General features: G+C 53.7%; 1 protein-coding gene across 1 annotated transcript in view; it reads right to left on the bottom strand.

Annotated features, from left to right (window-relative positions):
- The window catches only part of PTK7 (protein tyrosine kinase 7 (inactive)), a gene marked incomplete at both ends in the record, with an annotated part of 56,431 nt that continues 40,843 nt past the window's right edge, over nt 1-15,588 (bottom strand). The window contains 13 exons of the mRNA XM_080699788.1: nt 1-161; nt 452-630; nt 1,658-1,809; nt 6,295-6,375; nt 6,798-7,030; nt 7,524-7,679; nt 8,638-8,841; nt 10,251-10,378; nt 10,463-10,613; nt 10,717-10,866; nt 14,568-14,687; nt 14,804-14,939; nt 15,062-15,195. Of these exons, the coding sequence (XP_080555914.1) occupies nt 1-161; nt 452-630; nt 1,658-1,809; nt 6,295-6,375; nt 6,798-7,030; nt 7,524-7,679; nt 8,638-8,841; nt 10,251-10,378; nt 10,463-10,613; nt 10,717-10,866; nt 14,568-14,687; nt 14,804-14,939; nt 15,062-15,195 (1,985 nt within the window). The remainder of the gene's footprint in view (nt 162-451; nt 631-1,657; nt 1,810-6,294; nt 6,376-6,797; nt 7,031-7,523; nt 7,680-8,637; nt 8,842-10,250; nt 10,379-10,462; nt 10,614-10,716; nt 10,867-14,567; nt 14,688-14,803; nt 14,940-15,061; nt 15,196-15,588) is intronic.

Here is a 15,588-nt window from a genome sequence, read left to right as displayed (position 1 = left end):
TCATGGCTTGCTGTCTGCAGGGCTGTCTCCCAGGGCGTTGGCGATCTCGCTGAAGGAGGGCCGGTCCTTGGGGCTGAGGGCCCAGCAGCGCTGCATCAGCCGGTAGAGCTTGGAAGGGCAGCCCTCGGGCTGCGGGAGTCGAGCTTTCCCGGCCTGCAAATCTGCAGGGAAGACACAGGTGGAATGAGAGTCAGCACACTTTACAGCCTGTCCACTACTTGCTGGGGCCTGCAGTTCCCAGGAGCAGCCATAGGAGGGCGACTCTGGGGAGCAGCAGCCATGATGGTGGGCCCTGACTCAAGGGGCAGACTTCCCGAGGAGCTGGCATTGTGGATGGCAGGCACTGGAGCAGAAGCAGGAGGAAGCGCACGGGCCCTAAGCAAGCTCTGGGGGTGGGGTGCGGCGTCTGGAATCTCCGCCTCCCCCCCAGTCCCGGGATGGAGGTGCCCACCTGCCAGAACCTCGTCGTCAGCCTGCCCGCCGTGGGGCATCTCTCCGTGGGTGAACACTTCCCACATCAGCACGCCGAAGGCCCAGACATCAGACTTGGTGGAGAAGTCGCCTTCCAGGACGGCCTCCGGGGCCATCCAGCGCAGAGGCACCCACGCCTGGCGGAAGTGGTAGTACTCGCTGAAAGAGAGAGGAGCGCGCGGAGGGAGAAGGGGGCTGTATCCCAGGCCTGGGACTCCTCCCCGCTGGGCCCAGCCTTCTCCATCCAGGAACCCGGAGAAATCGACTGCATGCAGGCTAAACATGGTAGATGGGTCAACCTGTCAGGCATACACGTGGAGTCGGGTCTGGTTTAAAAATTCCACTAAGAATAATATTTTGCCTGGGCTTGGTTATGCAAGCCTGTAATCCTAGCACTTGGGAGGCTGAGACAGGAGGACTGTAGGCTCAAGATCAGCTTCGGCAACTTAGCGAGACTCTGCGCAACCTATTGAGACCCTGTTTTAAAACCAAAAAAAAAATTAAAAGCTGGGCGTGGTGGCGCACGCTTGTGATCCCAGCATTCGGGAGGCTGAGACGGGAGGATCGCGGTTTGCGGGCAGCCTCAGCTACTTAGTGAGGCCCTTTGCAACTCAGTGAGACCCGGTTTCAAAATAAAGAATAAAAAATAGGGCTGGGGGTATAGCTTGGAGGTAGAATACCCCTGGGTTCCATCCCCAGTACTGAAAAAAAAAAAAAAAACCTGGAAACAACAAAACAAAACAAAAACCCAGCAATCATGACCAAAGCAACTGCCAGGTGAGCCGGGGTGACTATAACTGGGTGCAGGGAGGTTTCTGGGAGGTGCCATGGGGCGTGGATAGTCTTACTGGAGAACAATCTCAGCTCACAGGGCTGACTGATAAGTCTTAGGCTTCAAGATCATAATTACTGCACTCAGGCAATTACAGAGAAGGCCGTATGATGAGTCTTACTACATCTCAACTCTTATGAGATTTGTTTCGCTATCTTTTTATCACTAGAGAACATTTCCAACCATCAGGGGTTGGGGCGCACTGCTGGGGAGCCTGCCGCACCTCTAGAAGGGGGCAGAGGGCTCCGACCCCTCCTGGAGCCTCCAGCTTTGGAGAAAGCTTCACCAAGTCCATTCCCACAAACCCCAGAACTATGTGTCCGAGGCCCCTGGCCCTCGGGGAGGCCCTCCTACCTGCTGTACACATCCTTGCTGAGGCCCAGGGACGACACCTTCACCTGTCTCTGGGCACTGACCAGGCAGTTGCGAGCAGCCAGGTCCTTGTGCACAAAGCAGTTGTTGGACAGGTGATCCATGCCCAGGGCCACCTGGGTGCACAGGGCCACCTGCAGAGAAAAAGGAGTCTGTCAGGTCAGCACAGGACCAGGGCTCACGGTGACCACTACTGACACACCCTCGTGGGGTCTCAGTGCTACCAGAGTGCTGCTAAGAAGCCGAACAGCGTGACTGGCTACCAGGGCTTGTATCTGTAACTCCAGGACTCGGGAGGCCGAGGCAGGAAGATTGTGGGTTTGAGGCCGGCGTGCAATAACTTAGTGAGACCTTGTTTCAAAACAAAACAAAAAAATAATTTAAAAAAAAAAAAAAAAAGGCCGGGAGTGTGGCTTAGTGGTATAACACCTCTTGAGTTCAATCCTCAGCACCAGGAGAAAAGAAAATAAATCTTAAAAAAAAAAAAAAAAAGCCAGACAATAGCCTCAGCCTCCTTCTCTATGAAATGGAAATTATACAGTATCTGCCTTCCTAGGTTGTTGAAACAACCCAGGGGCATTCTACTTCTAAGCTATACCCCAGCCCTTATTTATTTATTCATTCACTCATTCATTCATTCATTCATTCTTTTTTTGCAGAACTGGGGATCAAACCCAGAGGCATTGCACCTCCTAACTATACCCCTAGCCCTATTTTTTTTTTTTTTTGGAGGTACTGGGAATGGAACCAAGGGACATTCTACATCCGAGCTATACCCCCAACCCAATTTTTTATTCTTTATTTTGAAACTGGGTCTCACTGAGTTGCAAAGGGCCTCACTAAGTAGCTGAGGCTGTCCAAAAACCTGGGGTTCCATCTCCAGTAACACACACACACACACACACACACACGGGACAGCTGGGAATGGTGGCACACGCTTGTAATCCCAGCATTTGGGAGGGTGAGACAAGAGGATCGCAGTTCCCAGACAGCCTCAGCTACTTAGTGAGGCCCTTTGCAACTCAATGAGACCCTGTTTCAGAATAAAGAAGGAAAAAAAAAAAAAAAAACAGGGCTGGGGTGTAGCTCAGGGGTAGAATGCCCCTGAGTTCAATCCCTAGTATCACTAGATAGATGGACAGACAGACAGATAGATGACAGATAGATAAAGATAGATAGGTAGGAAGGAAGGATGGACTGGGGTTGTAGATCAGAGGTAGATGACTCTGGGTTCAATCTCTAGTATTACAAGATAAATAAATAAAAATAAAAAATAAAATCAGGCCGGGATGTAACTCAGAGGTAGAATGCCTTTGGGTTCAATCCCAATACCCACCCCCCACACAAAAGTGCATTTTTTGCTACTGCAGGTCTGAGTAAAAAACATTTAAAGATTAATGGTCTAAACCCATGCTGTCTGCACAAGTAGCTACTAGCCCCATGTGGCTATTTAAATTTAATTGGAATTTCAAAAGATTTAAAATCCAATCCCACCATCTTTCTAAGCAAATTCCCAGCACTGAGTGGCCGCGTGGGGCTCCTGATGACGGACTGGCCCGCGCGGCTCTGGAACACCCTGGCACTGCAGGGCCCATCTGACAGCGCTGACCTAAAGCACCGTCAGCCCGGCCATGTCACAGCCAGCGCGCGGCCTGACTGCGTAGCACAGACGTGCTCGATGGAGGGCGCCACAGGAGGACGGAAATCTCACTTCTTGCTGCATTTCTTTATCCAAGTGAAGACATAAAGTGAATGGTCCAACTGGGTTACTGAGCTCCCCAACCTAGGTGTCGGGTGCTGCCCTGGGCCTCCAGGAAAAAGTAGAGGCCACACCCCCTAAATGGCCCCTGGAAGGCCCTCCCCAGACGCCTGCCCAGAGTGCCGAGGCTCAGTGGTCACCATGAACAGGGCTGACTGCGCAGGCTGCAAAGCCCCGGGCATTGTCCTGCTGTGCGGTCCTGGGCCTCGGCCGCGCTCTGAACTGGCTCATAAAAACAACCTGCCGCTACTCAAGAGAAACAGAGAGGGTGAACTTGGCAGTGACCACCCTGCTCTCCTTCCAGAAATGCAGAGCTTCTGGAAATACTGGCTAGGCGGGGCCGGTAAAAGGGGATTGTTAGACCCCAGCAATTCAGCGTCTCCTCGCTCTGGGCAAGATGCCACTCAATGCCACGGGCTCAACAGCCAGACTATCGTAAAGGCGTGTCCTTTGGTAAGGACCAGACCCATCCCTTCCTTTCCAACTTGAATGCGGGAGGGCTCGCCCAGAACCTGCCCTGACATTACTGAGCTCTCCCGGCAGAGCGGCTGGCGGTGGAGCGCCGCCCTCCAGGTGTGCTGAGCCAATCCTGCCGCTCCTGCTAAGGCCCAGCTCAGTCCTCTGCCCACCTCAGCCCCTCTTAATCACTTCCCGGCGACTCTGACAGGCATTACCCACGTAGGCTGGCTCCTGGGGCCCGCCTTACTACACTCTATCAGCACCCCACGCGGATTTCAAGGTGGCAGTGGGATCACAAGCGCGCACCACCACACCGGGTTCAGCCGCGCTTTTTAAACAGCTCAGCAAAAAGCTGGGCGTGGTGGCGCAGGCTTGTTATCCCGGCACTTGGGAGGCGGAGACAGGATCGTGCAGGTTCGAAGCCAGCAGAGACCCTGTTTCCAAATAAAATATAAAATAGGTCTGGGAGTGTAGCCTGGAGGTAGAAGGGCTTCCAGGAACCCCAGTACCACCAAAAAAAAAAAAAAAAAAAAAAAAAAAGCCGGGTGTGGTGACACACACTTGTAATCCCAGCACTTGGGAGGCCAAGACAGGAGGATCATGCGGGTTCAAAGCCAGCCTCAGCCACTGAGTGAGGCTCTCAGCAAATTAGTGAGACCCTGTTTCTAAATAAAGTATAAAATAGGTCTGGGAGCAAAACCTGGAGGTAGAAAGCCCCTGGGTTCCACCCCCAGTACCATAAAAAAAAAAAAAAAAAAAAAAAGCTTGCTGAGACCAGCCTCGAACCTGCAGTCCTTTTGTCTCAACGTCCCAAGTACGGGAATGACAGGCGCGCACCATCATACCCAGTTTAGGTTCCTGGAACTGTAACCGAGCTTAAGTATTCGCTCGAAGGGTTAGGGCTACAGCTCAGGCGCAGCGCGTGTGCTCAGCATGCACATGGCTCCAGGTTCAATCCCCAGGGCCTAAGTAGGTAAATGGAACCAGATAGAGAGATTGCTTGCGAGATTCAGGTCCTCAGGTGCCACTGCCAAGTACTGTTTCCTCCTTCTGCAGCACGGTTTAGAAATTGTTCATTTATTTATTTGTTTATTAATTTATTTTTGGTGTTACTGGGAATTGAACCCAGGGCATTCTGCTCTGATTTACAACCTCAGCTCTATTTCTCTACCCCCCCCCCTTTTTTTGTGGTGCTGGGGATGAAATCCAGGGTCCTTCTACCTCTGAGCTACACTCCCAGACCTATTTTATATTTTATTTGGCAACAGGGTCTCACTAAGTTGCTGAGGGCCTTACTAATAAAAAAGTAGCTGAGGCTGGCTTCGAACCTGTGCAATTCTCATCTCAGCCTCCCAAGAACTGGGATTACAAGCGTGCGCCACCACGCCTGGCTCCTATTTCTCTTTTTTGAAACAGGTCTCACTAAGTTGCTGGGGCTGGCCACAAATCTGCGATCCTTCCGTCTCAGCCTCCCGAGTGCTGGGGTTGGAGGTGCGCACCACCCTGCCTGGCGTTACAAATTGCGTTTTGAGACAAGGGTAGCCATGTTGCTCAGGCCGGCCTTTGTCTCCCAGGCTCAGCCAGTCCTCCTGGTTCAGCTTTCTAAGCTGCTGGTACGAAAGGTGTGCTCCATCACACTGGACAAGATCTGCCTTTGAAAAAGGCAGTTCCCCGAGCTCACGCAGAATCCTGTCCTGGGAGAGCATGGCACATGGTTTGCTATTGCAGGTCCGCAACAAAATCAGACGCTACGGCCACAGAAGCAGGGGAGAGGTGTTTGGCAAAGGTGGCAATGACTCTAATCGGAGAGAACCCAACAGAGGCCCTGTCAGCCTGCCGTGTCCCTGCCCTAGACCCAGAGACTTACCTTGGTGCCCTCTCTCCCGAAGCCATCGCCCTTCCTGCCGTTCACCTACGTCCTGTCCTTGGGAACTGAACTCAGAGGGCTTCTTCTACCAGGAAACCTCTGGACGTGAGTCTGTAATGCCCTACTCTCTTGGCTAATGTCTCCTTAGATCCCGAGCGCTCGAGGGCGGGATGTGCATTCACAGAAGGGCCTTCTACACGCAGAGGCTGAGGACACCTGGGCCGGCCGCCAGTGCTCAGTGCAGGCAAACAGATTCCCTGCTCTGCCCGAGGCCAGGGCCGAGCGCCCTCTGGGAAGCCAGCGTCAAGACAAAGCTGCTTTAATGCTACATTGCTGAAGAGAGTCACTGACCCTCTCCCAGTCTCGGATTCCTGCTCCACAGAATGGAGGTCGTAACCCATTTCAGGGGTCCACTGGTGACGCGCAGGAAGCGCTGCCCAGAGTGCCTGGCCCTGAGGGAGCCAGGTAACGGGCACCTGTGACCACACGGCCCCGGCCTGGCGCCGCGGGGCCCCTGGCCACCCCTTCCCTCACCTTCTGCTTGGCGCCGAGCGGCTGTGCCTGGAGCTGCTCCTCCTTGGTCTTGGAGATTCTCAGGAACTGCTTGAGGTCTCCCTGGGGGAAGAGTCGCGCACCTCTGTGAGGACAGAGCCAGCCCAGGGGGAGGCCTCTGCACCCCGCCCCGGGGAAGGGTCACTGGACAGGGGAATTGAGAGGCACACGGGGTAGGGGGGGCTTCTGAAGGTCTCAGTCAAAAGAGGGGGAGAACTGTCCTTCCTCCCTGACAAAGCACAGCCCCTGCTCGGTCCTCATGGATGCCCGAGAGGAGACCCTGCTCTCACCTAACAGACAAGGAGCCGGGTGGGCGTGGTGGGGGGCTGAGACAGGAGGATCAGGGTACGCGGCCAGCCTCAGCTACTTAGTGAGGCCCTCCGCAACTCAGTGAGACCTTGTTTCAAAATAAACCCAGGACCAGGCCTCCAGGGCTCCCCTGCCCCCTCTGCCAGCCCAAGGCCCCGGCCCTCGGCCGCGCATACCAGGTCCACGTACTCCAGCACCATGTAGTGCGGCTCGGCTTCCCGGCACAGCCCCAGCAGCCGCACCACGTTGGCGTGGCTCAGCTTCCCGAACATGTCGCACTCCCTCCGGAAGTCCAGCTGCTGCCGCTCGTCCTTGCCCTGCAGGCTCTTCACCAGCACCAGCGTCTCCGCCACGCCCTCCTCCAAGCCCTGCGCCTTGGCCAGAAACACCTCTCCAAACTCGCCCTTCCCTGTGGGCGCAGAGCGGGTCAGCCAGCGCCCACGGCACGTGGATGGAGCGGCCGGCCTGGGGAGCGGCCCACGGCTCCTCACACCATGGGGATCCTGGCTGCACCCTCTTCCCAGGCAGGCACCAGCCTTTGTTCTGCTGCAGAACCCCCTCTCTCCCTGGGCTTCAAAAGTAAAATACAGGGGTTGGACTAATAGCATTTTCCAAAAGGCAGTCTGCATGAAAATGTCTGGTGGCTCCTGATAAAAATGGCTTCATAGCTCCATTTTTTTCCCCTTGTATGGGAAAAAGTCAAGGAATGCCTTTATTATGCTATGTAGGATACCAGAACAAGTCTCTGTGTGGGTGTGACTATCACATGGGACACTCTGGACAAGACTCTACCTGGCCCCGCCATCTCTAGCATGCTCGGTTTCAGAGGCGTCAGAGCCCCCACCACCCCATCGCAGAGGCCGAGGGCAGGACCGTGCCCGCAGCGCGGCGGGGGAACTCACCCAGGGTGGTGATGGGCTGCAGGCTGGCCCGCGGGAAGTGCATCTTATCACTTGTGCTGTGGCGCTTGTTGGTGGCCGCAGGGCCAGAGCCCAAGCTGGTCAAGGCCACTTCCTCCTGGATCTCTGCCGAGGGCTGCCCATTCTGTAAAGGCCCGCCTGGGAACAAGGGCCATGGGAGGGCCCAGGTGAGGCCTGATGCTCTGGCCCCTGGGGGACCTCAGCTCTTTCCTCCAGCCTCCCATGCTCCCAAGTGGGTCCATCGCAGCCTCCCACGGGGTAGGGCCCGTCCACTGGGGGCGTGGACAGGTGGGAAAAGGCCTCACTTAGGATATGCCCGTTTATTGAAGTAGCTGGTTATAAACTCCAAAGTGAACACACTTAAAGGAGTCTGATCTGATGTGGGTTTTGTTTCCATGTGGCTTCTTCGTGGGCAAAGCCCTACACAACCACAAGGGGGGATGAGAATGAGGGAGACCTAGGCCCTGCTCCCCAAAACCTAAGCTCACAGAAAGACCCAGCAATGCCCCAGGGAGCTCCCACTGAGGAGGAGGAGAAAGGAGAGGGACAGACAGATTGCCTTTGGGGGAACTCCAGGATTAATGGGAGAAGATGTGCAACAGAATGTACATATACTAATTTATACTGTACGGCTTAAAGGCATATATATACTAATTTTTTTTTTTTCGGTACTGGGGATGGAACCCAGGGGCATTCTACCTCCGAGCTACACCCCCAGTCCTATTTTTTATTCTTTATTTTGAAACAGGGTCTCACTGAGTTGCAAAGGGCCTCACTAAGTAGCTGAGGCTGGCCTCGAACCGTGATCCCCCTGTCTCAGCCTACCAAATGTTGGGATGACAAGCGTGCACCCCATGCCCGGCTCACATATACCAATTTGCTAGGAGAAGGCAGGGCACATGTCAAGAGGGTCCAATGAGGACATCTTGAGGCAGCCTTCTCAGAAGCCAAAGCCCCAGGAATTGGCCAAGACCAGCTTCCAGCTAGGGCTGGACAGCCCCAGTTCCGAGACCCAGGCCCAGGCCCCCATTTCCTGCAGTGGCACGCTCTGTGCTCCGCACCACACCAGCCCCACTTCCCACCGGGGGACCTTTACCGTTGAGACGCTCCATCTCGGGCTCCTCACCCTCGGGCTGCTTCTGGAGCCGCTTGGCTTTGCAGCGCTTCTTGCAGTAGAACATGAGGCCCAGCACGGCGATGATGTAGGCCACCGCAGCACCCACCGACAGCCCGATGGTCTGGATCATCTTGTATGGGGGAGGGCTGCCCGGGCCCTCTGATTCCTCCTGCATGGGCTTGTCTGGAAGACACAGGCGGTCTGGACAGGGGCTGCTGAAGTAAACCAAGCCCTCCTTCTCTCACTGACTCCCCACCCCACATCTATAACAACTTCCTGACACTCGATGGCCTGACCGAGCCAGAGACCTGGGGAGGGCGCGACCTCTGCTGGCTTTAACAAGGGCCAGCAGGTCTCCCTGCCCACTGACGTCACAGTGGGCTTTGAAAGGGATGAGCCCAGAAATTTCCAAGCTGGCTGGGCGTCAGAACCCAAGGCAGGCGGCGGACATGTGTGAAAAGCACGCCCGTCAGGGCACCACAGGCCACACTCTTTGTTAAGAAGCTTCCTAAGGGACTCGTTACTGTGGGCCTGGAGAGGGGCCTTGGGAGCCTGTGGCTTGGAGTCCCAGGCATTATTGCCCAGCAGAGCAGTAAGCCTCTCTGTAGAAGAGGTCTGCCCGTCCAGGGACGTTCAATGGCGCATAAAGAACTCCCAAGAATCATCAGGAGAACTGAGGGTGAGGAGCCAAGTGGGCCCTCCCCACCCCACCACCCCACCCCAAAGGGCTTTGCCCCTCCCTCCCTCCCTGCCTCCCTTCCCGTACTTGGGGTTGAACCCTAGGGCATTCTACTTTGAGTTAACCTCCAGCCCTTTTATTCTTTCTTTTTTTTTTTTTTTTGGTGGTACTGGGGTTCCTGGAAGCCCTTCTACCTTCGTGCTACACTCCCAGACCTATTTTATACTTTTTAATTTTTGGAAACAGGGTCTCTTAAGCCAGCGCGGCTGGCTTTGAACCTGCGTGATCCTCCTGTCTCTGCCTCCCAAGCATGGGGTGGGGGGGTTACAAGCATGCGCCACCACGCCCAGCCCTTTTATTCTTTATTTTGAAACAGAGTCTCACTAAGTTGCAGAGGGCCTCCCTAAGTTGCTGAGGCTGGCTGTGAACCATGATCCTCCTGTCTCAACCTCCAAGTACTGGGATTAAAAGCATGTGCCACCACCTGGCTACCTTATCTTTATTTATTAATTTTTTTTTGAGAACTTCATTTAAATCCTTCTTCTAAGTTAAGATGCAAAAACAAGTCCCCAGGTAGGAGCTAACCCCTCTAAGGGCACAGAGTACTTGGCACAAGTTGGTCCAGGACCGTTCTCTCTGGCACGTCATCCTGTGTACTTTGGGCCAACGGCACCTTCTCCTGCTCCTCCTGGCCTGGGCCCTGCCCCACCCAGACGGGCATCTACGCGGCTGCTGCAGGAGAACTCGCAGGAAGAATCCAGGAAGAGAACACCTCTCTACCCACCCAACTCAAACCCCCAGCTATGGGTTAAATAAACGGCACCCCAGCCCTGAGCAAGGAGTCTGGTCAAGGGGGCCGATGAGAGAGAGGTCTAGCTGTACCCCTCCCGGTGCAGGACGCCCCGGCCCTTACCCACGACGTAGAGGGGGGCCTCTGTGTGCTTGATGTTGCAGCTGTTGCCTGCGATGCAGGTGTAGCGGCCCGAGTCCTCGGGGGCCACGTCATGGATCACCAGGGAGCCGTTCTGGAAGATGTGCATTCTGCCAGGAGAGAGGCACGACCCTGCCCACCTGGCTCCCAGGCAGCCAGCACGGCAGGGCGGGTGTGGAGGGAGGGCGCCCTACCTGGGTCCCAGCTTGGTGGGGTCCAAGATGCGGTCCTTGCCTTTCCACTGAATGAGCGGCTTGGGGTCCCCCTGGGCTTCACAGCGCAGCAGGGCCGTGTGGCCTTGGTACACAGTCGTGCGCTCTGGCTCCACCTTGAAGGTGATGAAAACTGGGTGGGGGAGACCAGCAGGGGGTAAGCAGTGGGGCCAGCAGGTACAGGCTGCTGTACGCACAGCCTGCCAGCCCGGCCCCAGGGTCCTGCTGCGGCCCACCTGCCACGGTGAGCTGCACGTGGGCGCGGATCTGGCCCTGGGGCCCGTTGGAGGCAATGCAAGTGTAGTTGCCAGCGTCGTCTCTGGTCACCCGGGCGAAGTGCAGGGTGCCGGCGTTGTCCGTCACCCACTCCGGGAGGCTGCTCCCATCTGCAGGGGCAATGAAGGGACATTATGGGATGGGCCGGAATTACATGGGTAGCCGTAATGCCCTCAGTCACTCACCGCTATTCAAAACCAAGCCATCGCTTCTTACTTCCCACAGGAAAAGCCCAAGCTTCCGAGCCAGGTGTTGGAAGCACCCCACTGTCCCTTTCTTTTCCAATTTCCTTGTCTCAGCTCCTACTGTCCATGCAACATCCCGCTTCTGCCAAACTGGACCAAGGCCTGGCCTTGCTCTCCTCTCACCACCCATCTCCCCACTCCTACAACCACCAGCCCGGCCTTGCCAGCCATCCGGAGCCCCAGCACCCCAGGAAGGCCTGCCAGGCTCGGCAGACGGAGCCACTCCCTGTCAGAGTGGACAGCCTCCTCTTGCCCCACTGTTGCTGGGGATGTGAAACTGGCCCAGTCCTGGGGCAACTCCATTAGGGTTATAAAATGTTTATACATTTTATTTCTTTCTGCTGTGCTGAGGATTGAACCCAGGGGCACTCTACCACTGAGCTAGACCCCCAGCCCTATTTGCTTATTTAATTTTTGTGGTACTAAAGATTGACCTTAGGGGTGTTCTACCTCCAAAGTATGCCCCTAACTCTTCCACTCTGGCCTTTTTGGGGGCTGGAGGGTTGAATCCAGGAGCATTCTACCTCTATGCCACACTTCCAGCCCTTTTTATTTTGAAATAGAGTCTAAGACTACACACTGGCCTCAAACCTGCAACCGCCTGAGTCTCCAAGTACTGGCATTGCAAACATGTGCCACGACACCAGGCTCCCGGCCTTTTCTGTCTGTCTCTTTCTTTCTTTCCTTCTTTCTTTCCTTCTTTCTTTCTTTCTCTCTCTCTTTCTTTTTTCCTTTTTTTCCTTTCTTTCTTCCTTTTTTTTTATTTGGTGGTACTAGAGATTGAGCCCAGGGATATTCTACCTCTGAGATACATCCCCAGGCCTATTTTATTATTTTTATTTTGAAACAGGGTCTTGTGGGCTTAGCATGCATGAGGCCCTGAGTTCATCCCCAGCACCAAAAACAAACAAACAAAAACAAAAAAACAAAACAAAACAAAAAAAAAAAAACCAGTTTCCCATGATGTTCTGAGCCAGGCACAGTGGCACACACTTGCAATCCTAGCAGTTGGGAGGCTAAGACAGGAGAATCATAAGTTTGAGGAAAACTTCAGCCTCTAACGAGACTCTTAGCAACCTGTGAGATCCTATTTCATAATAAAAATTAAAAAATGAGCTGGGGGTGTAGCTCAGAGACAGAATGCCTCTGGGGTCCAGTCCCCAGCATCATGTCTGTCTGTCTGTCTGTCTCTCTCTCTCTCTCACACACACACACACACACACACACACACACACACACACACACAGGGCCTCACTAAGTTGCTGAGGCTGGCTGCAAACCTGGGCTCCTCCTCCTCATCCTTCCAAGTACTGGGATTACAAGCATGTGCCACCACACTTGGCTAGCCTTTTCCTTTACGTTTTTTTTGAGACAGGCAATATTAAATTGCCCATGACGGCCTCAAACGTTGGATCCTTCTGCTTCTGCCTCCTGAGTAGCCGGGATTATAGGTGTGAGCTACCATGCCAAGCTGTTCATACCCTTTTTTTTTTTTTTTTTGGTGGAATTGGGGTTCCTGGAAACCCTTCGACCTCCGGGCTACACTCCCAGACCTTTCTTGTATTTTTTATTTGGAAACAGGGTCTCTTAAGCCAGCGAGGCTGGCTTCGAACCAGCACGATCCTCCTGTCTCCGCCTCCCAAGCGCGGGGATTACAAGCGTGCGCCACCACACCCGGCTGTTCATACCCTTTTATGCATAATTATTCCATTTCCAGGACACTTTTCCAAAGGAAATAAACAAATCTAGAAGAACAACAACAGCAAAAAATAAACTTTTTGCTTGAAGATATTTATTGCAGCAATAGAAGGAGAGGGTTGTTAACAACCCAAATGCTCCATTTAAGAAAAATTTAGAAGCCAGGCATGGTGGTGCACACTTGTAATACCAGCATTTGGGAGGCTAAGACAGGAGGTTCGCAGTTCATGGACAGCCTCAGCTACTACTTAGGGAGGCCCTTTGCAAGTCAGTGAGACCCTGTTTCAAAATAAAGAATAAAAAAATAGGGCTTGGGGTGTAGCTTGGAGGTAGAATGCTCCTGAGTTCCATCCCCAGTACCTCAAAAAAAAAAAAAAAAAAAAAAAAGCAAATTATGATGAATAGAATCACTGAATTACTGCAATCATCAAAACCAATATTTAAACAGGATATATACAGACATGGGGAAATGCTTGATAATATCAAATTAAATTACATGTTAAATAGCCAGGCAAAGTGGCACATATCTATAATCCCAGCTACTTGGAAGTCTGAGGCAAGAGAATTGCAAATTTGAGGTCAGCCTCGGCAAATTAGCCAAGATTTGTCTCAAAGTAAAAAAATTTAGCCAGGCGTGGTAGAACACGCTTATGATCCCCGCGCTTGGGAGGCGGATATAGGAGGATCCCGCAGGTTTGAAGCCAGCTTGCTGGCTTAAGAGACCCTGTTTCCAAATAAAAAATATAAAATAGGTCTGGGAAGCTGGGCGTGGTGGCGCACGCTTGTAATCCCAGCATTCGGGAGGCTGAGACAGGAGGATTGTGCTTCGCAGACAGCACCAGCTACTTAGTGAGGCCCTTTGCAACTTAGTGAGACCCTGTTTCAAAATAAAAAACAAAACCAGGGCCGGGCGTGGTGGCGCATGCTTGTAATCCCCACGCTTGGGAGGCTGAGACAGGAGGATTGTGCAGGTTTGAAGCCAGCCTCTGCTGGCTTAAGAGACCCTGTTTTTCCAAATAAAATATAAAATAGGTCTGGGAGTGTAGCCCGGAGGTAGAAGGCCCCTGGGTTCCATCCCCAGTACCACCAAAAAGACAAACAAACAAACAAACAAAAAAAACCCAAAACCAGGGCTGGGGGTGTAGCTCGGAGGTAGAATGCCCCTGGGTTCCATCCCCAGAACCACAATAATTAATTAATTAAATTAAAAATAATAAAAATGGAAAGAGGCAGCCGAGTGTGGTGTTGCATGCTTATAATCCCAGTACTTGGGAGGCTGAGGCAGGAGGATCGAAGGTTAGAGGACAGTCTCAACAATGCAGTGAGACTTTCAGAGACCTAGAGATCCTTTCAAACCAAATACCATCAAGAAAGAAAGAAAAAGAAAAGGAAAAGGGGCATAGAAAAAGAAAAGACACACACCTAGAGATGATCACACCCCCCAATTTCCTGAAGGAGCGCATGCTACTTTAAAAAAATTTTTTTTTTAAATTTTTTTGAGGTACTGGGGATGGAACCCAGGGCCATTCTACTTCCAAGCTCCACCCCCCTGCCCTATTTTATTCTTGATTTTGAAACAGGGTCTCACTGAGTTGCAGAGGGCCTCACTAAGTAGCTGAGGCTGGCTGCGAACCTCGATCCTCCGGTCTCAGCCTCCCGAATGCTGGGATTACCAGCGTGCGCCATCGACATCTGGCGTTTTGAACCCCTTTGGGTCCTGACTTTTTTCTTCCTGACTGGACTATAAAGCAGCCTTTTCCTTCTCGTCCATGCCCCCGGGGCCTGGCACCATGCCGGACACTCAGCTGGCACTCAGACATGCACACAACTGACTGCTCTGCTTCCCAGCAGGCCCACACGGTACCCACCTGCCCGTACCCACTTAACTGTGGGCTTCTCCCGGCCGGTGGCCGAGCAGGGCACCGTGGCCTCCTTATCGAACTCCATGCACTGCTGCGGCTGGGGCGGCGGCGTGAACTTGAGCTTTTCTGTCTCCGTAGAGGAAACAGGCAGGTGGGGAGAAAGAAATGGAGGCGGTTAATGAGGCCGGGCAGACTCCTTCCCTCCACGCCCCGGCCAGCCCCAGGGCACACGGCTGGCTCACCCAGCACTTGGACGCGGGCCTGGGCCTCGATGCTGCCGGCTGGAGTGCTGCTCACACAGCGGTACCACGTCCCGTCGTACACCTCCACGCTGTTGATGCGCAGGGTCCCGTTCTCGGAGACCTCGAACCTCGAGTCCTGCGGCACGCAGGCGTGAGCACGGTGGTCCTGTGCCCAAGCCCCCCATCCCCCTGGAGGCAGCCTCTGGGGCAGGCAGAGAGGGCGGCAGGAGCCCCGTCCACCAGCAGCCCTTTCCTCACCTCGGAGATGAGCATCTGGTTCCGGTACCAGATGACCACGGGCTTGGGGGTGGCCTGGGTCAGACAGTGCAAATAGCCTGGTTTGCCCTCCTCCAGCTGGCTGTCTTGGGGCTTCTTCAGCCACGTGGGCACGGCTAGCGGACAGTGAAGGCTGATTAAGGTCTCCGAGGCCAAAGGACACATCCTCAGAAGCTCGAATACCCCACTAGGCCCTGCGTTCAAGACCCCAGGTTGCTTGGGTGACTGCAGTTCTTAGTGTATGCTTAGGTGTCAAGCCTTTTCCAACATTATCTTAGTTATGGATACAATAAACCCCCAAAGTGTATATTCCTCAACCCATTTTACAGCTAAGAAAACAGGTTCAGAAGCCAGCCATGGTGGCACATGCCTATAATCTCAGTACTTGAGAGGCAGAGACAGGAGGGTATCAGGTTCAAAATCAATCTCAGCAACATATCAAGACCCTGTTTCAAAAGAAAAATAGGGCTGGGAATGTAGTTTGGAGGTAGAATGCGTCTGGGTTCAAA

This window comes from Muscardinus avellanarius, assembly GCF_963383645.1.
Source record: "Muscardinus avellanarius genome assembly, chromosome: 8".
Lineage (NCBI taxonomy): Eukaryota > Metazoa > Chordata > Mammalia > Rodentia > Gliridae > Muscardinus > Muscardinus avellanarius.
The sequence above is the reverse complement of the archived record's forward strand: the minus strand, read 5'-3'. Positions and strand labels throughout refer to the sequence as shown.